The following is a 26,615-nucleotide window of genomic DNA, read 5'->3' on the forward strand; positions in this document are numbered from 1 at the left end:
GAGCTTCACATGTGAAGTGTTTTAATGCTTGACCAATCTCACGACCTGGAAATCCAACTGTTCCATACTTGGCTTATGCTTTCATTTAAAATATTAACATTCTGCTCTCAGAAAAAATAGAAAATGGCTGATGATGTTTTTTTCTGGATGAATAAATGACATCTCCACTTTCTCTCTCCTAAACTGTCTAAGGCGCTTCACTTTTGTCTTTAGAAGTCTTCTTTCTATTTCTTTCCACTGGTGATGGACAGGACTTCTTCATATCCTGAGATTGCTATGTGATAATGTAGGTAGCTGGTCATAATATTGTGTGTGTTGTGCTGTTTATTTTCAAAGCACATTCACATACTTACCTTGTTGATCCTAAAACAACTGAGAGAAGAAGGGAGGGCAGGTATAAAGTCCACATTAAGGACGAGGAAACTAAAACATTAAGTGAAGAATAACAATAGCCACCACTGCACGATTATGTTCCGTATCTCCTATGCATTTTATCTTATTAAACTTCTGACAAGGGCCCCACTTTGGTAGGTGTTATTAGTTCAATTTGCAAGAGGGGAAAATGAGACTCAGAAAGGGATGTCACATATCCAACTTTCTCCAGATAATGAGTGGTCAAGCTGAGAAAGACCAGATCTGTCTTACTTCAAAGCCAATAAGCTCTATCACTGACTTTTGAAGGTTTGCTCAACCCATCAGTGACTAACATGATGTGAAAATCCAGGGCTCCTGATTTATAGTCCAGAACACTTCTCTTTTCTTTTTTTAAAGATTTATTTATTTTAGAGAGAGAGTGTGAGCAGGGGGAGGGTCGGGGGAGAGGGAGATAGAATCCCAAGTAGACTCCTTGCTGAGCACAGAGCCCAAGTCAGGGCTCAATCCCAAGACCCTGAGATCATGACCTGAGCAGAAATCAAGAGTCGGATGCTTAACTGACTGAGCCACTCAGGCACCCCCAGGACACTTCTCTTTTTCTTTTTTTTTTTTAAGATTTTATTTATTTGTCAGAGAGAGAGAGAGAGAGCACAAGCAGGGGGAGCGGCAGGCAGAGCAGTAGAGGGAGAAGCAGGCTCCCCAGCGAGCAAGGAGCCCGATGCGGGACTCCATACCAGGACCCTGGGATCATGACCTGAGCCGAAGACAGATGCTTAACGACTGAGTCACCCAGGTGTCCCTCCAGGATACTTCTCATTAAGGCACTCATTCAGTCCTTGACTGGGCAGGTACCAGAGCTAGACCCATCTATGACTAAGATAGTTGCTGCTCACACAGAACTGCTTTGCTTCCCCATTCCTGTCTTCTGTTCTTAGCTTCCTGGTCTATGCCTACAGTTTGGGGGCTCTCAAGCATGCAGTCAGAGTAGTAATTTATAAAGTGTAAATTATCATTTATATATTTTTATGTATTTAGATAATTATATATAAATATATATATTATTTATATATGTATCACACATCAATATACATATTTGTACATGTACATGCTTCCAGAACTGGCCAAATTCTCCAGCAAAAATAAATATTTGTCACACCAGATGTTTTATATACACACACACTCCCACATGCGTGTATATATATACACATATAATGTATACGAATATATATGTATACACACCCACAATGGAATATTACTCAGCCATAAAAAAGAATGAGAGCTCACCATTTGCAACAACATGGATGGACCTAGAGTGTATTATGTTAAATAAGTCAGACAGACAGACAAATAACCATATGATTTTACTTGTACATAGAATCTAAAAAACAAAATAAATGAACAAATAAACAAAAAGTAGAAAGAGACCCATAAATACAAAGAACTTGCTGGTGGTTGCCAGAGGGGAGGGAGGTGGAGAGATGGGCAAAATGGGTGAAGGGGATTAGGAGGTACAGGTTATGAAATGAGTAAATCACAGAGATGAAAGACACAGCATAGGGAATATAACTGATGCTATTGTAATAGCATTGTATGATGACAGATGGTGGCTACACAATCTATAGACTTTTCAGATCAGTATGTTGTAACCTGAAACTAATGTAGAATTGTCAACTACACTTCAATTAAAAAAAAAAAAAAAGATTTGTTAAACCAAATAAAGTTCTCAGGAAATCACCAGCAAAGATATTTCTTTAAACATAAACTTAATAGGTTTGCAAATTTGGGAATTTCTTGTGGAAAATTTGAAACTGCCCCCCCACCCCCACCCCATACACTGAGGGCAAGGGGAGACCAAGGAAAGAGGCAGACCAATCCAGATTGGTAGGTGGTGGTGTTAATAAGCAAGGGAAGTTACAGATGAGGCTTGTCTTCGGTGGTGGTAAGATGAGGTCTCCACACCCGTATGCCAGAATCTCAAAAGTTCATATAGAACTTATCAGGGTTCAGTCACATATACCAGCCAGATGGTCTCAACAACACCTCACCCGCTCAAGGCTGCATCCTTGAAATGGTTCCCACTGTGGGAATGGTGGACAGCTCATACATTTCAAGACAAGGGAAGGGGTGAGGAGCTTTTGATCGATTGCCCAGGTCTAGTTCAGAGGTCACTGGGCAGTCACATCCCCTTAATGGATCTCTCCCAACAATCTGGAGAAAAGTGAAAGACAAAAGATACTGGAAGTGTCCTCTCTTTCCCTGAGTGTCCAGTTCATGTGCACCTGTATACATAGTCACGTCGGAGTTATAGGGCAAGCACTGGGCTGAGGAATGGATTCCAACCATGTTCACCACTATATCCCGGGGAGGATGTGCTATGTTATTATCTGAGCTGCTCCACTCTTTCATTTTCCATTTCAAAAGGAGATGATGGTGAAAAGGGAGATCCAGGAGAGGAGGGGAAACATGGCAAAGTGGGACGCATGGGGCCAAAAGGTAAGTGCAATGACATGAATTTGACACTCTAATATTAGAATTGCTTTCCTCTCTCTACTGGCCTTGCTCTGGAAATTGGCAGCTTTCCTAACACTCTCTGCTCCAAAGATGAATGACATGTATTTCAGACATGAATTTACTCACCACCAGAGAGCTCCTATGACACTGACTGTCCCCAAGATTTGACGCATTTCTCAAGCTACCTCCTTAGGGTGGGCAGGTGTGGGACACTCCAGGAGCCTAGGGAGTAGTAGTCTCCAGAAATATCTAAGAAACTGTGAGTTTTAGAAACACAGCTGGGTTGATAGCTGTGTCTTCTCAGAAGCCACTGCTAAGCAACTCATTTTGGCTGGCCTAGAGTGTAAGGAGAACAATAAGAAGGAACAGAAATAGTTGTCTGATCCATTGACTTATCCATCTATTTCCAAGATCTGTTAGCAAATGGTGGGGTGGGTGAAGAGCAGAGCAAAGAAGATGAGAATGACACAAAGGCTTTTAGGGAGTGTTTTTACTCACAAAGTCAAGAGCAACCTCCCCAAAATATAGCTTTAGATTGTGATGTGTAAGTGTGTGTCTTTCAAGCACTGGACATAATTCCTGCCAACTGCTACAAGGTGGTGGCCCTAGACCACTGATTTCAAAATCTTTAGTATGTTAAAGAGAAAAAAAGACTCACAGGCCTTTGAGACTTCAGTTTGAGAAATGCTGATTTAAACTCTTCTTATTCTATAAATATGTACAATATTCTTTTTTAAATTAATTAATTTTTATTAACATATAATGCATTATTTGTTTCAGGGGTACAGGCCTGTGATTCATCAGTCTTATGCAATTCACAGCGCTCACAATAGCACATACGCTCCCCAATGTCCATCACCCAGCCACCCCATCCCTCCCACCCCCTCCACTCCAGCAACCCTCAGTTTGTTTCCTGAGATTAAGAGTCTCTTATGGTTTGTCACCCTCTCTGGTTTCGTCTTGTTTCATTCTTCCCCCCGCCCCATGATTCTCTGTCTTGTTTCTCAAATTCAGTTGAAAAATTATTATCACAGGGATATAGCTTTATAAAGGGTAAATGTTTTTTAGGTCATCACAGAAAAAAACAAAATTGATAACAATTTCGGAGGAACTCAGTTATCCCCGATCATATATATCTATATATATCTATATATAGATATATATATTTTTTTTTAATAAAAACTTGGTGGGACAATCTCTGATGTCCCTTTGATCACTAGGTTTTATGATATGTTCCCTCCCCTTTTTAAAATAGCAAATATAGTCAAATCTTAGGGAGGAAATAGACTCCCAAAATGAAGCCAAAATAGATCTACAGAGGAACAGAATTGGAATAAAATGTAAGAATTCTTCCACTCAGCCCCTTATTTGACCTTTAGATTAAACATCCTCTGCTATAGACCTTTTAGAAATATCGTGTTGGTAAGCATTTCAGTATCACTGGGTCCAGGATTTTCATACTTACCTACATTTAGTTTTAATACATACACTATAATTTGATTAAAGTAGATAAGGAAGCACAAGATATATGTCACATACCACAGATAGAAGGGTGCACTTTTTGGTATTTCCTTCAAGTGACTATCATGCATTAGCCACATCTTCAAAGGGAGTATAAAACCTTAGGATATAAAGATGACATGCTTTGCTTTTCAGGAATTAAGGGGGAGCTGGGTGATGCAGGAGACCAGGGCAACATTGGCAAGACTGGGCCCATTGGTAAGAAGGGTAAGCTGCATTTTCCTTTTCTCCAGTGGCAATTTGAAGCAAATCATACATAACCTTGATATATTCTGAAATGTTCTGTATCATGAAAATGATCCCTTTTCTTTCTTTTAAAATAGGAGTTTTTCTCTTTCTTCGTATCTTAGCTGTTCCTTTCATATATAAACAATGTGTCTAAAAAATAAAGGCCTTGAACAAGATTAAACAGAAATTCAGGGACACAATCAAACATAAAGTTTTGGTACTTTCTGTATTGAACTATATATCCTAGAATCTGTTGGTTGTAATCCTTGATACAACTAAAATCGGTATCAAGACCATGAAGCATGTTCAGTGGTAGAAAACAATTATTAAAATTCAAGGCAGCAAAGGATAGTAGAAATTTCTTTTTTCTTTCTTTCTTTCTTTCTTTCTTTCTTTCTTTCTTTCTTTCTTTCTTTCTTTCTTCTTTCTTCTTTCTTTCTTTCTTCCTTCCTTCCTTCCTTTCTTTTTTTTTAAAGATTTTTTTAAAAATTTTATTTATTTGACAAATAGAGAGAGTGAGAGAGGGAACACAAGCAGGGGGAGTGGGAGAGGGAGAAGCAGGCTTCCCACTGAGCAGGGAGCCCAATGCAGGGCTCAATCCCAGGACCCTGGGATCATGACCTGAGCCGAAGGCAGACACTTAATGACTGAGCCACCCAGGCGTCTTTCTTTCTTCCTTTCTTTCTTTCTTTCTTTCTTTCTTTCTTTCTTTCTTTCTTTTCTTTCTTTCTTTCTTTCTTTCTTTCTTTCTTTCTTTCTTTCTTTCTTTCTTTCTTTCTCTTTCTTTCTTTCTTTCTTCCTTCTTTCTTTCTTTTATAGATTTTATTTATTTGAGAGAAAGAGAGCGAAACAGAGCAGGAAGGAGGGGCAGAGGGAGAGAGAATCTCAAGCAGATTCCCCGCTGAGCATGGAGCCCAACTTGGGGCTTGATCTAATGACCCTGAGACCATGACCTGAGTTGAAATCAAGAGCCAGACACTCAACTGACTGAGCCACTCAGGCACCCCCATATAATTTTCTTTCTTAAAATGAGTGAAATAATGAAGATTCTGCATCTGGGATTTATTAACAGATTAGAAACTTTAAGTATATATTCATACTCTTTTGTGTTCTGTCCTGTCCCAATCCTTCACAAAATTACTGCTTTTCTATTATAAAACAGAGGTGACCTCCTCTTTATTATCTAAGCGCTCCTGCATCTTGTCTTCTCATGAAGCTCCACAATGATAGCAGGTTCCAGTGGCTCCTGATGGTCAGCCGTTCATACTGGCATTGTCCCACTTGGTTTGAAGATACAAAGCTGAAGGAGAATTGCAGTTTTATTGCAAGGAGCTCATAGACTATTTAGGAAGATAGGACATAGGACTTTCTCAGAAAGAATTAGAATACTGAGTAACTAAATGACTACTATAGGAACCATGTGGGAGAGTAAGGCCAGATTGATATAAAGACCTGAGCTAGGTCTTGAAGAACAGTGACATGTTTATGGAAATGGGGGGAAAGTCCTTTGAGGGGTGGCAAGAGATACTTGTGCAAAGGTACAGAGCTGAGGAAACTCAGTGCCACAGGTAACAGAAGTATGCAGCCTTGAGGTGTACCCTGCAGCCTTCCTTCCTTACATGCCCGAGCAGCTGCATGATCAGGCGTGTGCCTCCCATCACCCACAGTGTGTTCTTGGGCAGGTTGATTGGTGCAGTGTAAGCTGACGCTGTGGCCCCTCACTTCTCATCCCGTAGCTTGGTATTTCCTCTCTCCCTGTTCTTTTCCAACTCATTCCTTTGAGAATTTTCCTTCTGCCTGCATTTGAGGGCGGGGACAGTGTAGTACCACTGAAAAGAAGTTGCTATGCTTATTTCTGATTCCGTGGCCTATAGCGTATGTTCACCTGTGATTGAAATTCTCATAGCTGGGGAAGAGCTAGATGGACTCCTCATAGATGATGACTCTTTCCGTAGTATGGATTTTGGGTGGTTTTACCATGAAGCTAATGAAGCTTTGGCTTCAGAGCCCCCCACTTATTGGGGTTCTTCCCAAGACCCTGAGAGGAGCCTTATGAATGCACATGGCCATGTCTTGGTAGAGTTTGTAAAGTAAGGCATTTTATCCTCAACTGGTTAAAAGAGTGCCTCTCAACATTTTTTTTAAAAACTATTTCCTCCTTAACCAGCCTTTTTAGACATATTGCCTCCCAACCAGCTTTTTAGATATATTTTTTTCTAATTGCCCTCCCCTATGAAATTTTAATACCACCTATGGACTATATATCTGTTATGCGTTGTATGTCTATTTTGCTTCATGTATAAAAGAGAGTAAGATTTTTCACCCCCCTTGAACCGACTTTTATATCCTTGAGCCGATGTTGTCCTCATTCAGAATGCACAGCTTAACACTACTGTATCCTTCTGCTCCAGCTTCCCTCTGTCAGACTTCTCTTTGTATCAGCTGGTTATGGGAGTGGACACAAGTATTTTGGGAGCTCACCAGGAGGAACTTGAGTGGGGGAAACATTTAGTTTGGACTTGCATGGGATAGGCTTACATTGTTTGCAGTTACTTCCGTGTATAGTTATTGCTAATAATTTCAATCTAAGACTAGTTTCCAAGAATATGCTTACCACTTACTGTGCAGATCTATCCAAAGTCATGGTGAAAACGTGCAGGGGCAGAGATCAGATCATCACAGGAATGTGTCTTGGGGCATCCAGCACAAGAAATGTGTGAGTTGTGGAAAAGAAACAATGTTTGAAATGTACAGGGTCAGAGCTAGGCTGTGGAAAATGTTTCCAAACCCAACAGCTCATACATGAAAAAGAAGTTAGAGAAGGATTCTCAAGTTTGAAAATATTCTTAATTTACATAAATCATCAATACTCAGTTTTAAAGGTGAAAGAAATTTCTTACACCATTAATAATAAAACAAAATTCAGATTTCTGCATATAAGCTTTGAGAAATTCACTTGCATTAATCCTTCTGTTAAGAATGACTACCTGAGTCAAAAAAAAAAAAAAAAAAGGCAAGACAAAAGAAAAAACAGATACAAATTTGAAGGCCCAGGAGAGCAACCAAATTGAATAGGACTTTAGGGGCCTGATCCGGAGAAGAGAACCACACTAAGGTGAACTATGCATTCTGTACTATTTTTCCTTTCAAGTCATTCACCAATTCATAAGCAAGGCAGCGCTATGAGACTGAGAAGCTCAAGCAGAAAGTTGCTCAAACTGAACTGGTATTCAAGGCCTGCCAAAGAAGAGTGACCCAGGAAAAATGCCACTCTTTTTCACTTCAAAAATAAACATTTTCACTTAGGCCTCCAGAAATTCTGAAAAACATTTAATTAAACATACACCCTTTCATGTTTCAAAACATAATAGCAAGCCAGACACAGAGGGTCCCATACTTAATATGAAAAGGAATATCAACAACAGCAATAGAAACCTATTAAAAATAATACTCAATAATGAAATCTTGACCACTTCTCTCCTGGGGTTGGGAATGAGATGAGCACAGCCCTCATCAACAGTTTTAACTAACATCATAGCAGAGGTTCTAGCTAGAGAGAAAATTGCAAGAACAGGAGATAAGAATCACAATAATTGGAAACAAAGAAATAAACGGGTCATTATTTGCAGATGATGTGAGTGCATATCCAGAAAATACAAATGAATCTACAGATTAACTATTTGTATTAAGTTTTCTACACAGTTTAGCTGTACAAAATCAATTTTGTTTCTATATACCAGAAACCGTTAAAAATGAAATTAAAAAGATGCCACTAATTACAGCATCAAAATTATTAAGTTTCTAAGAATAAAGCTAGAAAGGAAGGTGTCTAAGCCTTCTACAACAAACAGGACATAATGATAATGAGAGAAATTAAAGAATGTTTAAGAAAATGGTGGCAAAACTACATTCATAGATTGGAAGGCTCAATAAGGTTAGGATGATCAATATGGTTAACATGACCCCCAAATTTATGTGTAGATCAATGCTATCTCAATCAACAGCCCAGAAGTAGCTCTCTTGGAATTTAACAAGCCAATTCAAAATGTATATGGAAATGAAAGGAACCAAGAATACCTAAGATAACCTTAAAAAAAAAGAAAAACAAAGCTGGAAGGCTGAATTTAAACATTTGTTTTAAAGCTACAATCATTAAGATAGTGTTAATTTATGCAGAGACAGATAAATACATCAATGAAAGGGAATGGAACATTCAGGAAGACTCCTAAATTTGGTTATGCAAAGTTGATGTTACTTTGCAATGGGAAATGATGTACTTATCAATAAGTAGTGCTAGATCAATTGCATATTCATGAATGCAGCCAAACATATGCAGCCCACAAGTATGAAAACGGAATTATAGAGGTACAAATTTATTAATTAAAATGTTATGATTCTTAGTGAATTTTGTAATGTGGTGTCTAATTTTAAAATTCAGTGACTTACTTTTGTTTCTTTTCTTATAAGTATTCATTTTTATACCACTTCTCCATTTGTAATTGGAATAATTTTTCTTAAAGAGGGCTCCTCAAATTGCATAAGTTCAGATAAAATGCATCGTGGATCTGCCCCTGGCTGTACCAGCTTCATGTAATGACTGCTTAAGGGATGGAAAGATGTAGCCAGAAAGTGGGATGGGGGACTTCTAAGATTTCTGAGATGTAGCCATGTTCCATGTAGTTGAGATCCCAAGTATCACCCTGGAGATGAGCAGAAGTGTGAGGGGGAGGAGGAGTCACTCTCATGAACACGTCCAGAATTCAAGAAGTTCATTTTTCAATGAGTTATTCTAGATGGTACACTTGCCTAGATTTAGATGTGTTGAATATAGATGAGGCTCCAGCTAAGAGAGTTGGCGTTCATGATCTTGAGTCAAGTCTTAAACCTTTCATAGAATAAGACAAGGTGTCTTGGGGGGGGTTGGTAGATGACAGAGACAGGAAGAGTAGAGCTCAGTATGATTTTCTGAGCCTCATAGTGGATGAACTTCCACAAATGTTGAAAAAGTAACAGTCTGGAAATGATTGGGTTAACTAACCATAACTTCTTCAAGCCAATTCCATATTTGCATACCTCTATCATTTTACTCATTGTGATGGCTTATTAGCTTGTCTTTTTCCCCTATAGACTGTGAACTCCTGGAGGAAGAAATGAATGAAAGATTTATTGGGTCTTTTTGCTTAAATAAATATAAGCTCTATGTTGGGACCCTACTTTTTAATCATTTGATCCTAATGCCTCATATACATGGAAATTTTCTAAATGTTTATTGCATTAAGAATAAAAAAGTGAATGATAAAATATATTATTTCCTATGATGTGGCCCTATTTCTACCCTTTATTTCTTATAAGTACTACTGTCCCTTAACATCGATTTCCACCATTCACTAAGATTTCTTTCTCCTCCAGAGATATGCCATCAAAATTTATGAGCATGTCCTGGAATTTCAAAAAAATTGAGGGTTAGTGTTCTGGCTCACCTGGATTAATTTCATTTTTAATCTGTACTTTGAAATTTATTGTCCTCATTTTGTCAATGGCCCTTCTAAATTTTTCACTGACTCAGATTAATCTCAACTTTCTGGGCTGACCTTAATGTTGTCACTTGCATGGACAAGGTAGCTTTCTGGATGTCAATATTTCATTTTAGGAATAAGAGTGAATGATTTAGTACAGGCAAATTCAATCTCATAGCAAAATAAATGTTTTTACTTAAGGTCAATAATCCTTTTACAGTGGAAGCATTATGATTTTTGTTTGTTTGTTTGTTTGCTTAAATACAACCTCTAATTCTTCAGCCTTAAGACAGTTATTACTGACATGTTCCCACTCATGGGCCAAAATAAGTTTTCGCGTATGGCTTTAAACCAGAATTCATTTTGGGGAAATAGGCACTATCAGCTCACATCTGCCATGAACCAGCTAAGTATGTGGCAAGCTTTCCAGCTAAGTATGTGGCAGAAGCTAACATTGGTTGATCATTCTCTATGACTCAAGCACAGAGTTAATCCCGTGAGAAGATGACATTATCTAATTTATCCTCCTTAACAATCTTCTGATTCTAGGCACCATTATTTCCACTGAAAAAATGAAGAAATAGAGGCTTAAAGAAATTACGTAACCTGTCCACGTTTAGCTAATAAATGACAGAGCCAGGATGCAAGCCGTGGTTTTTTGGACTGCCATGGTTGTTCACACTACCACAGCGCCTTGACTTTCCCATCTGTTAAAAAAGGAATGAAATTCATGTGAAAATACTGGAAAGTAGTTGCAGTGCTTACATCTTGTCAGACAAAAAAGCCATTTATCAATTCAAAAATCTGTTTTCCACACTATTAAAATCCAGCTGAAGGCTCTTGCTTCAGAGAACATCTTCTCTGCTCTGATCCACAGCCATTTTTGCCAAATACCCGGCAGGAACTTCCTTTATTTCACTCTGTGAGTAGGTAAGAGTGATAGTGTCCCATTTCCTTGGTCTCTGATGTGTGCTTTGTTTTCCTTAAAACCCCCATTATTTTTATAAAACAAATACTCCATTTAGGCTTCTTTGATGTTCACCATTGGGTTTAGCCCAGAACTAGGATCACAGCAGGACTAGAATCAACTTTCAGCCCACATTGAATTAAAAGGGATCCACATTTAAAGAAAACACACTATTTTCAGAAGATAAAATATTAATCTATATTCATACGATTTTTTAAGTCCATATTGTTTCTGGTGGTGACAAGGACTTCGCATTCCTTTCAACTACTGATAACATTTTTTTAATACTTTGCTTTCATTCATTAAATCATTGGTTCACTCATTTGGGAAACACCATGAACTGGGGAGCCAGAAATTATTGGGTTTCGATACCAGCACTGCCACTGAATTGCTAGATGTCCTTGAACAAGTTATGTTGCCTCTATGATCCTCCATTCTCTCCACTGTAGAATAAAGATAATGATAATACCTAACTCATAGGATTTAATTTGATAATATCTATAAATAATATGATAATATCTATAAATAATATGATAATATCTATAAAGTATCTGGAACAGTACTTAGCAAATGTATATTCCCTTTCTTCCCATTAATACATTCTCAAAATCTATTTTCGTCTTTAACAAATTACATGAGAGAAATTGAGGAATTTGCAGGACACAATTTAGGTGTGAGCAGATCTATCTTCCTCATCAGGGTGCATGGCATATTTCCATGCTTTTTTCCAACCGTACCTCTGCTGTGCATTGTCCCCTATCTTGCTCCCATCTTCATCTGCTGAAATTTTTCAGAACTAAGTTCCAGTGCTATCTTGCCAGGCGAGGCTTCCTTCCTCCTTCCAGCTGAAGCATTATGTCATTTACCTCCTTCTCAGGATATATTATCTCTGTTCAATATCTCTCTTACAGTTTTTACCACATTCTATTGTCACGGATTTCCACCATTGTCTTATTTCATTCAAGTGCAAGTTCTGAGGCTTCCTCCTACATATTTAAATTGCATTCTGAATTTCAAGGACCTCTCCTTCTGTTTGAGGAGCTCATGAATGTCCACCATCACTGTAAAGAGAAGTGTCCACATGGGTCAATTTGGAAAGGCTCAGTAAATTCTTGGGGCCCTGGCAAGCAGCCTTTCCTGGAAGATCGAGCAATCAGCAGACAGTAATAAAAAGAACAGGTAATGAGCAGGCAACATGGGCTACCTTATGGGTTTTAGAGTGCCTCCCATTTTTTTCCCTTTTGCTGGTAAAGGATGGGGTTAGGCAGAACCTCAATCCTGACTCTGTTTCCCCTCACATTGCCCCCTTGGGTAATATAACTAATTCCCAGGCCTTGCCAAACTCCTATAAAGGTAAGCAAGCCCCCATACTCCTCTAACCTGGATGACCTTCATCCTATATTCATTCCTCCCAAATTCTTTCTTTTTCTTTTTCCAGTTCATAATTGAAGCCTAAACTCTATTTTACTACCATCAGGATCTTCTCTTTTGATTCTCAAGAACTTCAGCCAAACATTTCCTCTTGGAAATCAAAAGCTTTTGCTTTCAATTATTGTGTCTGATGTAGGCTTCAAGGGCTTATTTTGAAGTTGAAAAAAAAAAATCAACATTTTTTTCTCTCTGCTTTAATAATCCTGATTCCCTGAGAATTATTTTGTGGATGTCTCTGACTGAATAAGAAAATGGCTACATACAAAGCAGAGCAGAGGAGAAAATTATCAAGGTTGATATTTCAGCATAATATATTTGACACAACTTTATATTACAGATATTTGCATACATCACATCTTTTCAAAAAGCATAAACCCCTTCAGGTCAGTTTAATCTTGTCTCTCTTTATATCCTCTCAAAGTACCAAGCTTTTTGTCTTGCATAGAGTAAGTAATAAATAGTAAATATTTGAATTAAACTAAGCAGTGGGTGTTATACGAAAACAATGGATCGTGTATCACCATATCAGAAACTAACGATGTATTGCATGGTGACTAACATAACATAATAAAATTTAAAAAAAGAAAAAGAAAAAGCCCAATATATGTTTTTGAAAATCCAAGGGCAAAGCCATATGGAAGAACATGGGAGCATAATAAATACACAGACACTACAATGTACTAATCAATTAATTCAGATATACAGAACAATGGTACTTTGAAAGTTAAAAGCATGCAGAGAATTGTATTAGCCTGTCTCAGAAGGCCATGTTAGTAGGACAGGTGACACAAATTTAAATGTTTCTTGGCCCCCCCATCAGAATTCTACATTCAATCTAAATAAATTATGACTTGTTTGATTAGTTGTATCTGTGCAGCCAACTCAAAATCGAATTATTTATATAAAATCAGGGAATATTAGTTGGAGATATTGTAAATGAAATTTAAAAACTCTTTCCTATGTTTTCAGGTATGTAAGATATTGTCTGCCAGAAATGATTCCACCATTTTAGTTAATTGTTCTTTTCATGGCTGTTGTTTTTGTTCAGGTGACAAAGGGGAAAAGGGTTTGCCCGGGATACCAGGAGGAAAAGGCAAAGCAGGTACAACACGCTCATTTTTCTCTTAAATTTCTAGCGTCATTCCAAATGTATTCATCTTTAAAAATAAATACATTTTTATGAAAAAACAATAGTCCTCTCAATGCTTTACCTTATTTTGCTTGGGCTAGAGGGAAGGAAAGAAGGGAACTTTCCTCTCTATCTGCTGGTGACTTTCCAAGCCCTGGGGAAGGGAATGATGGCACATTCCATCCTAGTCATGCTTAGTGGGAGGAAGCAAACCCAGCACATCAGGAAGCAGCCCTCATCATCCTAGAGCAGAGGAAAATCCACCATGGCCTCAGCAGTTAGGACTGTACCAGTGTGCCCTACATTCCACCAGCATCTCAACCAAACAGGGGACAGCAGTTTGCCCACAGCAAACTGGCCCGATCTGGAAAGACCCCATGGATACAGAATGTGACTTCAGTGGTCAGGGAGAGTCTCCCTGAGTCCTGAAGGAATTTTATTTCCAGTGCTATGTGCAGGGAAAAAAGTAGATTGCTCTGGGGGAGGTCACAGAGTTGTAGTGAAGACTAATTCTAAGAACTATTTCAAATTTCCTATATTTAACTGTGAATGTGGATAAATAAAGCCACAGATATTTCCCCCCTTTGGCTAATAAAATTCTTTTTGCTTTTCAACTGCCAAAGAAGAAAGCAAAAGGGACTGATTACATGAAGCAGCCATTAAATAGAAAAAGGTCATCATTTGAATTTCACATCATTTTCTTTAAATTTCTTTCTCTGTCACAGTATCAGCAGGTAGTTGAAAAGGTAAATGAACAAAGAGGGAATTAATGGCAGAAATTAAAATCAGAGTTAATCCACAAATGGGACAACTGGCTCTTGAAATTATAAGTTGAATCTATTCACAAAACTTCAACTTAGTCCTTGAAACATTCAAGGATCATTCAAGCTGTACTTGAAATGGATAATCAGAATTATCATTTGGTTTCATCATGAAAGTTTTCTCCTTTCTTGGGAGAGTTGTGTGAGCCAGTGAGCAATGCAGTTAAGAGAAGAGAAGACTGGCTAGAAATTTGTTTTAAGAAAGCTGTAAAGATTTTGTTTTGAGATTGGATGGACACATTCTGTGTTCAACAAAAATGCCAAATGGTCCACAGTATGTGTGCAGGGGTTGGCCATATTTATTCTTCTCTTTAAAAATCTGGTTTAGAGCTGTGTTTTAACCCATCCAAGATACTTAAAAAGGTATTTTGTAAATTCCTGAAGACAACGTAATGTAGAAGCCTTGTTTTAAGTAAAAGACTAAAAGTATTAGCCTTTCTCAGAAGGCCATGTTAGTAGGACAGGTGACACAAATTTAAATGTTTCTTTGCCGCCCCATCAGAATTCTACTTTCAATCTAAATAAATTATGACTTGTTTGATTAGTTGTATCTGTGCAGCCAACTCAATATAGCCAGACTAGGAAAAGATAGTAAAGATTGAGAAGAGAGCAACTGCCCTTTCCAACTGATCTTTATGTGCTCCAACATGAATTCACAGTTTTTGTCATTTAAAAGGCACCGTCTGTGACTGCGGAAGGTACCGGAAGGTTGTTGGACAACTGGATATTAGTGTTGCTCGCCTCAAAACATCTATGAAGTTTGTCAAGAATGGTGAGTATATCGTCTTTTGCCTTGTGCTGTCTACCAATTTAATCTCTTTTGACATTACAATCTCAGGATTCCTAGTGGGGAATACCTAGGATCAGGCAAAGACCTACTGAGATAGTGTCACCAATGTACAGGTGTCTCAAAATGCCAATTATCCTCTCAGACTTCAGGGCACTCTGGGACCACTACCTACATATATTCACATATATCACATTGCCTATGGATAGAAAAAGATACTTTCTGGAGAGAGGGGAATGGAGAAAAGGGTAGAGTTTGGCAAGCCACGCCTTAAGAATAAAAAGGGACAGGAAGAGTCAAACAGAGCCAGTATCTCAGAAAAGAGAAGTAATGGTAAAAGCAATAGCTATTTTCTTGAGTACTTGAATTTATCCCCAGGGTGTAGGTATTGTGATTACCCTGAAGCTTAGAGAAATTACCTTGCCCATAGATACAGAGCTAATTAACAGGGGATCAGGGATTCGAATACTGGTTTCACAGATGGCTCTACCCTCAAAACACATCAACAGAACATTATGCGTTTCTCTGAATTGTGCAACTTCCCACATTAGGCATTTTTGTTACCCCTTGCCATTTCCCCATTGTAGTTAGCAGTGAAGCCCTTGAGGTGGCTTAATGTGTTCTCTTCTGAGACAGTATGAATGAAGAATCTATTGTAGTTACAGTTGAAACTGGTCTTCTTTTGTTGTACTTTTATTTATTGTAACCCAGCTATGTTTGTTGTACATTATTAGAAACACACATATGCCATCTTGTGTTCATCTTCGTCTTGTAATACTCTTAATTATAAATCTGGTTATAATTAGTACTGAGACGCTGTCTCTGACATGACTTGGATTCTCATTAAAAAAAAAAAAAACAAAAACCAGACCCTAGAGCTTCCACATAGAGCAATAGTTTTTGACATTTATTGGCGTGGTCACAGATTTCTTAGTAAATTTTGATTTATAGACCCAAAGAAATATATGTAGATGTCCCCAAAGCCTAAAACATATTTAACATATTATGAGCTCAGGATGATTCTGAGTCCCCAATTCTGTCCTGAAGCTTATTCAGTAGCTTAGTACTTCATGTACATGGAGTGAACATGGACAAACTCAATCTATGTACATGTTCATAGCCCAGGAATTCAGCCCAAAGGTGACAAACTTCTATATTATTCCTATGTCCATTCAATAAGCTTTTACCATCCCATGCACTCTTGCAGGTTCTGAGGCTACAGAGTGGTAAAGACATGGTCATTGTCCCCAAGACATTCATAGTTTAGTACATGAGGCATGCGACCAACAGTTACACTAGAATGTGTTGAGTGATACAAAAGAGGAAGAGGAAGAGCTATGGAAACATGGGGGAGTGTGCACAAGAGCCCCATGCCTGTCCAGAGACACTGGAAAGGCTCTTATGGGAGAAAATATTTCCACTGGGATCTAAATGACAAGTAGGAGTTTTCCAGGTAAAGCAGTGAGAAGACTTTCCAGCCATGAAAATCATGGAAATGGAAGAGAGAAGGGCATGATCTTGGGACTCTAAGTATGGCAAAGCATAAAGTAGGATGGGAAAATAGTCTGAGAGGAGCTAAGTGGCAACTCATATAACAAACCTTTGTCAAAATAGTCTCTTCTCCACAGTTGTGTGGGAAGTTAAGGAGGAAGGACAGGGAGGACAAATGGCAGGACCTTGTTTTCCATTTGATAACTACAAAGGTGATAAAAATATCTAACCAGTGCCTACCTCATACTAGAGACTTGCAAAATAATTGTTGAACACCAAATAAATGAATTTAAATCCAGCAATATTATATACTTACCTTTTCTCCTTTTGAGATGCTTAATCATGCTCATCTTTTCCTCTCTGCAAAGTCATAGCAGGGATTAGGGAAACTGAGGAGAAATTCTACTACATCGTGCAGGAGGAGAAGAACTATAGGGAATCCCTGACCCACTGCCGGATCCGGGGTGGGATGCTGGCCATGCCAAAGGACGAAGCTGCCAACACACTCATCGCTGACTATGTGGCCAAGAGTGGCTTTTTCCGGGTGTTCATCGGGGTGAATGACCTTGAGAAGGAGGGACAGTATGTGTTCACGGACAACACTCCACTACAGAACTACAGCAACTGGAAAGAGGGGGAGCCTAGTGACCCCTATGGTCACGAGGACTGTGTGGAAATGCTGAGCTCAGGCAGATGGAATGACACAGAGTGCCATCTTACCATGTACTTTGTCTGTGAGTTTGTCAAGAAGAAAAAGTAACTCTGCAGATGCTATACATTTGTTATTTCTCTGTGACTATCATCGCAGTTATTTTTATACATCCTTTTCTTTCTAATTACACCAAATTCATTCTGACTCAAGACAAGTAGAAAATGCTGAACTGAGGTTTGGAATCCCCATTGCCATGGTCTTCTTTGATGATTTTGAACATTTTCATACACAGTATATTATCGAGCCAATAGCTCACCAAGTTACATGGATCCTCAGAGAGAGTTTGAATTACTAGTTGTGCAGGTTGTGGTTGTCTATGTGTCAAATGAAATGTTCTCTTGGCATTTGCTCTGCCGCCTCTCCCTAGACCCCTAAGCCACTGTCTATTTAGCCCAGTGGATAATTGGACAGTCGGTTGGTGATGATTAGGCTAACTTGCCCTTGCTCAAAGCCAGACATATGGGAAGGCCTTCTGTTAGGAATGCATAGATATTTTCTGTCTTTGAAGCCAAGATCCCCTATTTTTTGGTCATTCACCATGGCTATAGCCACACTGGAAAGGTCCTCCTGTTTGCACAGATATAAAAATACTTCAACCCCAAACCTCTATCTGAGAAACTTCTAGCCTGTGACCTGTTCCAGACCATATGGAATCACACAGACAACTTCCGTGCTTCTGATCGATGACCTTCACTGAGGTCTACCAAGCAGTTGCCTTGGTCTCTTTCAATAGGCCCACAGCTGAATCCCAGGGCTCCAGGTTTTAACTCTGATTTGAGGAAAGAGGAACTTTAGAAATTGAAAAGAAAAAAAAGAGAGAGAGAGGATTTTTTCCAAATAATATTATTTATAATCCTCCTGTTAAATTGCCCCCTGTTACTAATATGGCCCCATTTTTCCTTGTCTTGGGTTTAGCCATATCAACTTTTCTCCCCTTATGCATGGGGAATGAAGGAAGGAGTTTGTGAAGCTTTCAGAAAACTCTAGAAGTTTCAAGGTGCTACCAATGTCAAGTCGCCAAGTCCTCTCCTCCTTGTCTTTACTATATCACTTATGGTAACATTTCATGGGAGGCATTTTACTTTCCGTCACTGTATTTTGTAAAAACCCCATGCCAGAGACGCCCTTTGTAGTACTCTGACGTCACAGGAATGTGGTAGGTGTGGAGTCTGGAACATGCCTATGACTCACATTTATCGAGCTGGTAAAATTCTACTTTGATCTGCCAGTCAAAACTCAAAGCAGCTTTCATTTCAAATTTGAAAATAATATAGTTCAACAAAACTCTAGATTTTCCCCTTATAAACTGCTGCTCCGGTTATAGTTTGTGACATATGATTAGACGGTTTAAAATGCTGGCAAATGGTTAATGAAATAAGAGAAACGGATCAACAACATATGTTCACCTTAAACCATCTGTCCATGATTTCACCCATGACTAACTGGTTATGAGATAAGATTTAATTAGGTTATTTCTGTGGGTTTATCGAGAGTCACAAACTCAGGTCCTACAGGGGCTGTACAAGATGACATAAATAAATCAAGTGGAACTGGTGGGGATCCTAGTACTGAATACAGCTTATTCTTCTAAAGGAAACAGCTTCCCTCCTCTACACTCCCCTGCCTGGCCCCCCATCCCCGCCACGCACTGCTATGTTTGCTACTGAGGATCCAATATCACGGCATGCTCTGATATTTCAGGAGAAGTCAGAAAGCTGTAACTTTATGATATATTTTCATATTTTTAAATATTGGCAACTAATCAATTTTTAGCCCAAGTTTTAAGTTACACAAAACACTCTACTAGCCAAAAAAAAAAAAAAAAAAAAAAAGTGAAATTTTCATTTCTCATCTCTGGGGAAAAGTTCTGAAGGTTCTAACCATGCTGAATGTCATTAGGATACAGTGACATCAAAGTCAAGGTCTCCCATTTATACTTCAGTCAATTCAGCTCAATTACAGGAATTTGTTCAATGTTTGCTATTCGTCAGGTTAATAAACTAGTTACGTATTCAGAGTTTTGAGAATGTGGCATATGATATTTTGAAGCAGGACACAATATCAAAGCCAGTAACCTTGGGTGGAATGCCATCCAGTCAAGAGCATGAGGGATAAGAACCTAGGAACGGTTGGAGGAAAAGAAAGGGATAAGCGGAAAAGAGAGAGGGGATGGACAGCAAGCATTGCTTACAGGCAAGTGGCAGTGGGATCCGTGTTCTGATTTGTTCTAGGGGGCCAAAGTATGAATATTTATTGAGTGTACTGTAAGTACTATTATTATTATTATTATTAAAGCATTTCTTTTAATGACTCATCTTTGCTGCCAATGCTTCCAAAAGAAGATGACAGAGTATCTAAGGCACCACACACCTAATTAGATTTACTATAAAACTTACTTAAATTTTGTGAAGCCCTTTGTGCTTTATAAATACCCTCACACATCATTTCTCATTTGATCCTGATGAACTTTGTGCAGTAGGAAGGGAAGACGTTTTTACTGCCATTTTCCCAATGAGCATACTGAGGCCCAAGGAAGCTAAGCAATTTACCAAAGTCAACTCATTTGGGAGAAAAGCAGACTCCAGCCTGCTGATCAAAACTGCCAAGCCAGTGTTCTTTCCAGCCTGTTTACTGCTCATATGAAATGGAAGCTCATCCATGATTCTCTCATGATAGCGGGAACTCAACTAATCTCTCTTGATTACTTTCCAAAGCTAAACAGTAGAGGTAATTAACAGAGATACTGGGGATTTGGAAACTTACCTTACAAATTTGGTGTTCACTGGTTTATTTTTGAAATCATACATGTCTATACCTGGCATGAGTGTTGGGGAGGTGGCTCAGTAGAGCCTCCCTCTAGTTCTGCAGGTAGCTACAGATATGGGGAAAGCAAAGCAGATATATGAAAATCAAGATTTGCTCAAAATAAAAATGAGGAAATAATTTATTTGCCCCATGAAATTCATGAGAATTCCCTTGAATGATTAGCATTTAAAATCAATTTTATTCTCAAAAAGTTAAATTTATACTCAACTTTTCAGAGATACATCTGTGTACCTCTCAAGGACTACATAAAGTTTCCAAGGGAAGAAAATAAAAAAAAAATACATTTACACAGCCCTGCATTCCCAAAGCAACACATTCCATACCTAGGTAAGAAGAAATATCTTATGTCCAGAGTTCTTGCCCAAACACTGTGGAAAGGTGTATACCCAGTGTTGAGACAGATATAATAGACATTGATCACACTTTGCGCAACCCACCCATAAAAACTGTTGGCACTAAAATTATATATATATAGAGAGAGAAATATATATATATAGAGAGAAAAAATATATATATATATAGAGAGAGAGTCCTGCTTAGATTTATGTTAACCATATATGGGTGCCTGGGTGGCTCAGTTGGTTAAGCGACTGCCTTCGGCTCAGGTCATGATCCCGGAGTCCTGGGATCGAGTCCCACATCAGGCTTCCGGCTCAGCAGGAAGTCTGCTTCTCCCTCTGACCCTCTCCCCTCTCATGCTGTTTCTCTCGCTCTCTCTCTCTCTCTCTCTCTCTCAAATAAATAAATAAATAAATAAAATCTTTATGTTAACCATATATGGGCTGATTTGTTATTAACCAATTAATTTTCACCTTTCTGGATTGCATAATTTGAGACAATAAGATATTTATTGAATAGGAAAGATTAATTAAATAACAGCACCCACTGCATCATTAATAGATTGAGACTGAACGTCTGTAGGTATTTTTTCTAAGAAGAAAATCATGATAGCATTCCATGTAGTACCCTGCAACTTTAAGTGTATCACTTTAAAAGTAAAAAATCTAGATCTCGTGTCATGATGTCGTCAATTCCAATGTCAACTGTGCCACTTATTAGCCCTATTAGGGGAAAATTTCCATGCTCTAAACCTTGTTTTCCTAATCTGTATAGTTCCTCTTCACAGAGTACAATTAAAGAGGTAACGTGTAATGAGGTAAGAAACAGGGTACCAGCCAGACACATTACATGGGGACAATAAAACTTAACAATCACTACCAGCTACCTGTTGAAAAGAAATGTCATATTTTAAGATATAGGGTTCCCCCTACTCTCCAAAAGTAGAGCGTTCCTATGAAACCTTTTGCAAACTGAAATGATGTGAAGCAAAGAAACAATTACCATGAATTTATATAGAACATTTTTGAGCGTTCCCACCCCGCCCCCCCCCAAAATCACCTCTCTTAGGCTTTTCTGATACCTTAGGACACATCTTGCTAATGATGCACGAAATAAATCGAGGTAAAGCACAGATGCTCACAGACACAGGTCAGAACTCTGGCAGCTGATGCTGGACGCTGAGTGTAGGTCCTGGGGAAGGAGCTTGGTGGGGCGACTGCGGCTGCTTGGGGTGGAGCTGCCTCTAACACAGCTGCTGCCAAACCAACGCTGAACCCTATGTTCACTTTCGGGCTGTTTTCCCATAAAAGTGAAAATTCTCTTCAGATGTCTTTCAGTGAGTGAAAGCAGGTACCAGTGCAGGTCTTCTGTAAAAGCAAAGCGGCGTAATGTGAACTTACATATACAAAAACGTCCTTAAGTGAGAAACTATATGTATCTAGCATATACACTATATGTATGTATATATGAATAGGCTGTATATGGGTCCTGTGTGTGTATACACAGACAGGTCACTTTTTTTATCCCCATTTCTAGATAAAATTTTCATCTTCAGGGCAGTGAATAAACCTGCCAAAAGTTGAGCCGCTGGTTAGAATTAGCGTTGAAATTGATTTTAAAACCATTCCTACTTTTTCTGAGATGCAGTTCATCTGAACTCATGCTTAACACAAAAAAGTAACTATTTTTTTAAGCTTAAAAATTAAACCATCAACTTGCACCACCTTGGGGTTGTAAGACCTTCATAATCTAGCTGGTAAAATTTGAGGGGAAAAAAAGAAGAAGGAAGATGAAAGGAGAGGAACCATTTGCCACTGATACTGTATACACAAATCTTGTTATGAATATAGGAATTTCTTTCACTGCACTCCTAATAGATAGTCATGCAATTTATATTTGAAGGTTTTTGGTAATTTGTTAACCCCATTAGAGAAATTGTCCTGATGGTGAACTAAAATATGCTTCCTTCTAATTTCCACCCATTGTCCTTTTCTGCTCTCTGCTCTTTATAACTCTGAGAGTTCTGGCCCAGAGACAAGCTGCAACCAGCTCTTAATGAAAGTACAGATCCAGGCAGGGAGAACTGTCCTCATTATGGCACTGACTACTAAGATGTATATCTAGTTTTTTGTTTTGTTTTGTTTTGTTTGCTTTTTTAAAAGATTTTATTTATTTATTTGTCAGAGAGAGAGTGAGAGAGAGCACAAGCAGGGGGAGAGGCAGGCTCCCCATTGAGCAAGAAGCCCGATGCAGGGCTCCATCCCAGGACCCCGGGATCATGACCTGAGCCGAAGGCAGACGCTTAACCAACTGAGCCAACCAGGCATCCCAGATATCCAGTTTTATATGTTTCTCTAAACCTAGATTGTATGCCCCACATCCAATGAATTCAAATTTTGTTGATGAGGCATGAGAGGCACAGATGTAGAGTATGAATGGTATTCAAAGTCATCTGGGGCATCTCAATCATAAAAAATCTATTTATTAGGAAGGTATATGGTGGACAGGTTCAACCCCCAGAGAGGAGGCTGTTAAAAGGTAGATGGTTTGATAATGCCTCATTGAAAGGGTTCAGGGCAGGTGGCCAGTGCTAGTGGGAGAATGAAGTCAAAATCTGAGTCCATGTGCATAAAGCCTACATGATGAGCAATTGGCTTGGGTGGATAGGAGAGTTCATTAATTCATTAAATATATTTGTGGAGCACTGGATATGTGTTACGTGGCACCATGATAAGAGCTGGAGACACAATGGAAAATAAGTTGAATCAGGTTTCTAGACTCATGGGCAGAACTCCCCTCAGGCTCACTGAACATCAAGTCTACCACATTGAAGCCCAAGATTTATTCCATTATCAAGGATGGAATGCATAAACCTGTCCTATTTTTATATGTACTTCCTCTTCAACATAACACCTCTTCAAAGATATATTGAGATAAGTTGAACAAGGAAATTTTTTTGTAATAGTACCACACTACCCTTTCTCAAAGAGCAACATAGACACATCTCTTTGAATACATGTACACATTGACTCATTTTGATGTGAACAAAAAGTTCTTATATCAGTGTGTATACTCACCCACACCATTTTCTAATAAAAATAGAATGTATCCTTGTGGTTGTGCATAAATGAACATTGACACCTGGTAAATGTCCTCTTGCCTTAGTTTTTCCTGGCAACTTACACCAGACATTCAGTGAAACTCAGATTTTCCCCAGATTGTCACTTTCATAGTAAAATAAGGACAGGAAGAAGGGAGGAGAATTGAGTCAGCCATTTTACAATTTATTAAAATGTGAGTACAGCAACCCCAAATTAATCACCATGTTGGCCTCTGCATTTGGGAGATCATGGAGATTAATGTGTGTCCATACAATTTTAAAGCTATATAACCCTTTGGCATTTGTATTTTTCTTTTCACATTATAACCCTTAAGCAGACTAATTTATCAATAGTTAACAACTTATTCTTTGTGCAAACCTGGTTGGTGGGCCCGTGGGAGAAGGGAGGGAGACAAGGACCTGAGGACTGTCTACAATCAACTCCTGCATATATTGATAGAATGTCAGCCCCAGGGAAGAGTACTCATAAGCTTTCCCATGATGTGTGAAAATCACAGGCAGGCACAGGAACATTTTCTAAGTCTTGAGAAAATAAGGTAAGAAGAGATGTAATTGCAAACACATTTAACTTAAATACAGTAAAGTCTAGATGGATATTTTTACAAAGTATAGTCAGCATAACATAGAATTATGGGAGACTCTTCCCATAGCGGATCATAATTTCACATGGATATTTCCTAAATCAACTTGGAGAAGGTGATTCTGGAGAAGGCTACCAGGAGAAACATAGGTATTTTATAAGTGGATGCTTTCTGGGGATGTTTATGTTTAAAAACATTTTTTTCCCCAATTGCCTATTTTGTATGATCTTATCTTTGAACTTGCGGATCTTGGTGCTTCTGAGGGACACAACCTCCAGGATGGATGAGGATTTCTGTACTGGCACTTACAAGCACCATAATTCTCCCTTCCACAGAATAGGGATATTCTCTTTGCCCTAAAGGACCTTAGGACTTAAAGAATAGAGTGAACAAACAAAAGAGGCTATTTCCAATTTTGTTCTCTACATCTGAGAAAAAGGAGATAAGTTGATAAATCCAAAAATACATATTGAGACACTAAGATAAAGTATCAAAGAGCACAGTTTTTAAAGAAGCTTGAAAATATTCCTTCTGGGTTTCCTAACACCAAACACTTATACATGGAGAGATTTTATAAAAAGAGTAAGGAAGGAGGTAAATATATATGTTTGTATCCCCACCTTTGAAAGTGCAAAAGAAAAAATAGATAAACTCTTCTTTTCTCAGATACTCCCTTATTGGGAACGGGATGGGACATGATACTACTGCTTCTCTTTCAAAATGTTGTGTTACAAGTTTCCCTCATTCTTACATTTTCAAAATTTCAGTAGCTTGATCTGCACTAAAGCTCTTGCCTCATTGATTCATACCACTATGAAATATCAAGATAGTATTTACAGGGTGAAATTATACACAGTAAGGAATGTGCCCTTCTGATCACCACAAATAAGCCCTCAGATCCATATGGACAAAAATTCCATGATATTTGGGTCCTAGTATGCAAACTCCTTATACTAGAAATACTTACTGTTAAATTGTCTGCAAATACTCCTAAATAATTTGCTATGCTTGGGATTCTAAAACATCCCTGCATTTAACAATCCTTATGGCCCATTATTTCCTGGGAATTCCTAGCCATGGTTGTTGGAAAATACCCTCATCCTTGGCTGAAATATAATTACCATGTAGCTATTGGGATTATGGGTCCTTAGTTCCTTTACTCTTAATATGGTTTTTTCCACTGATACCCAATGATGATGAATTTCTCAGCATGAAGTCATCCAGGAACTTAACAGAAGTCTCAGGAGTATGATGGAGGCAGAAGACAAAGTACAGTTGGGTTGATGGGGAAATGGGCTGTAAGAAGGTAGAGATGGAGAGATGGCATATACAGAAAACATCCCAATATACAGAATTCCAGAAAATAGATCATTTTTTAAAGTGCCATGTGAGAGGCATGTTTTAATTTAAAACCATGGGATTTAACAGAAAAGGAAAGTCATACCTTGTGATGGGAAATATTTTCAGGAAGCTTGCCTGTAAAGGAGAGTTAAAGCAACAAGATCAAGAGTGGTGGTCAGACATTGTCAATCAAAATTATGGTAATAACGGATATAATTTGAGTGTAATGCTAAACATTTGACATGTGGTTTTAATTTAATCCACAAATCACCCCTAAGTGGTACATACTATTATTATCTCTGTTTTGCCCATGAGTAAATTGAGACACAAAGACTAAGTAACGTTCCTAAGGTCACCCTGCTGGGATTTCAAGGCAGGCAGTCCAGTCCAGTGTTTGCATTATTAACCACTGCACTAGTCCATCTCACCATAGGATCATGGGCATATTTGGAAGGTCAAGAGTTTCTGTCTTGCTACTCATGTTCTATGTGACTGCTCACAACTCACTTAACTTTTCTAAGCTTGTTATCTGTGTGTAAAATGCACATATTGTTGGACACATGGAAAAGAAGGAAAACTACAAAAACATGACTGTTTCACAACACCTCCATTAGTCAAGAATAGGTTGGAAGCTTAGGAATATTTCATCCATTCTCCAAAGGGAATAAATAGATATTTCAAGAATTCTGAAGACAACTCTTTTTTTTTTCTGTCCCTCAGAAGGCAAGGAAAAATACTGCCTCACGTAAAGGAGGAGATTCTAATGGAGATAGAGTGTTCCAGGGGGATCTGGTTGAAAACACTTGAAGTCAAACATGAAGTTTCTGAAAAGAACCTTGAGGAGCAATTGCTCTGACTGAGAGAAGGAAAAATGACATAATTAGGGCCCCCTGGGCTGAAGTGATGTGATCCTGGGAT

The 26,615-nt window shown here is 38.5% G+C and overlaps 1 protein-coding gene across 1 annotated transcript in view; it reads left to right on the forward strand.

Moving 5' to 3' along the window:
• Positions 1–17,537, forward strand: part of COLEC10 (collectin subfamily member 10) — a 35,859-nt gene extending 18,322 nt beyond the window's left edge. Inside the window, exons 2-6 of the mRNA XM_032415532.1 lie at positions 2,797–2,868; positions 4,543–4,614; positions 13,598–13,651; positions 15,176–15,271; positions 17,146–17,537. Coding sequence (XP_032271423.1) covers positions 2,797–2,868; positions 4,543–4,614; positions 13,598–13,651; positions 15,176–15,271; positions 17,146–17,537 — 686 coding nt within the window. The remainder of the gene's footprint in view (positions 1–2,796; positions 2,869–4,542; positions 4,615–13,597; positions 13,652–15,175; positions 15,272–17,145) is intronic.
• The last annotated feature ends 9,078 nt before the right edge of the window (positions 17,538–26,615 follow it).

Source organism: Phoca vitulina, unplaced genomic scaffold, assembly GCF_004348235.1.
Source record: "Phoca vitulina isolate PV1807 unplaced genomic scaffold, GSC_HSeal_1.0 scaffold18, whole genome shotgun sequence".
NCBI lineage: Eukaryota > Metazoa > Chordata > Mammalia > Carnivora > Phocidae > Phoca > Phoca vitulina.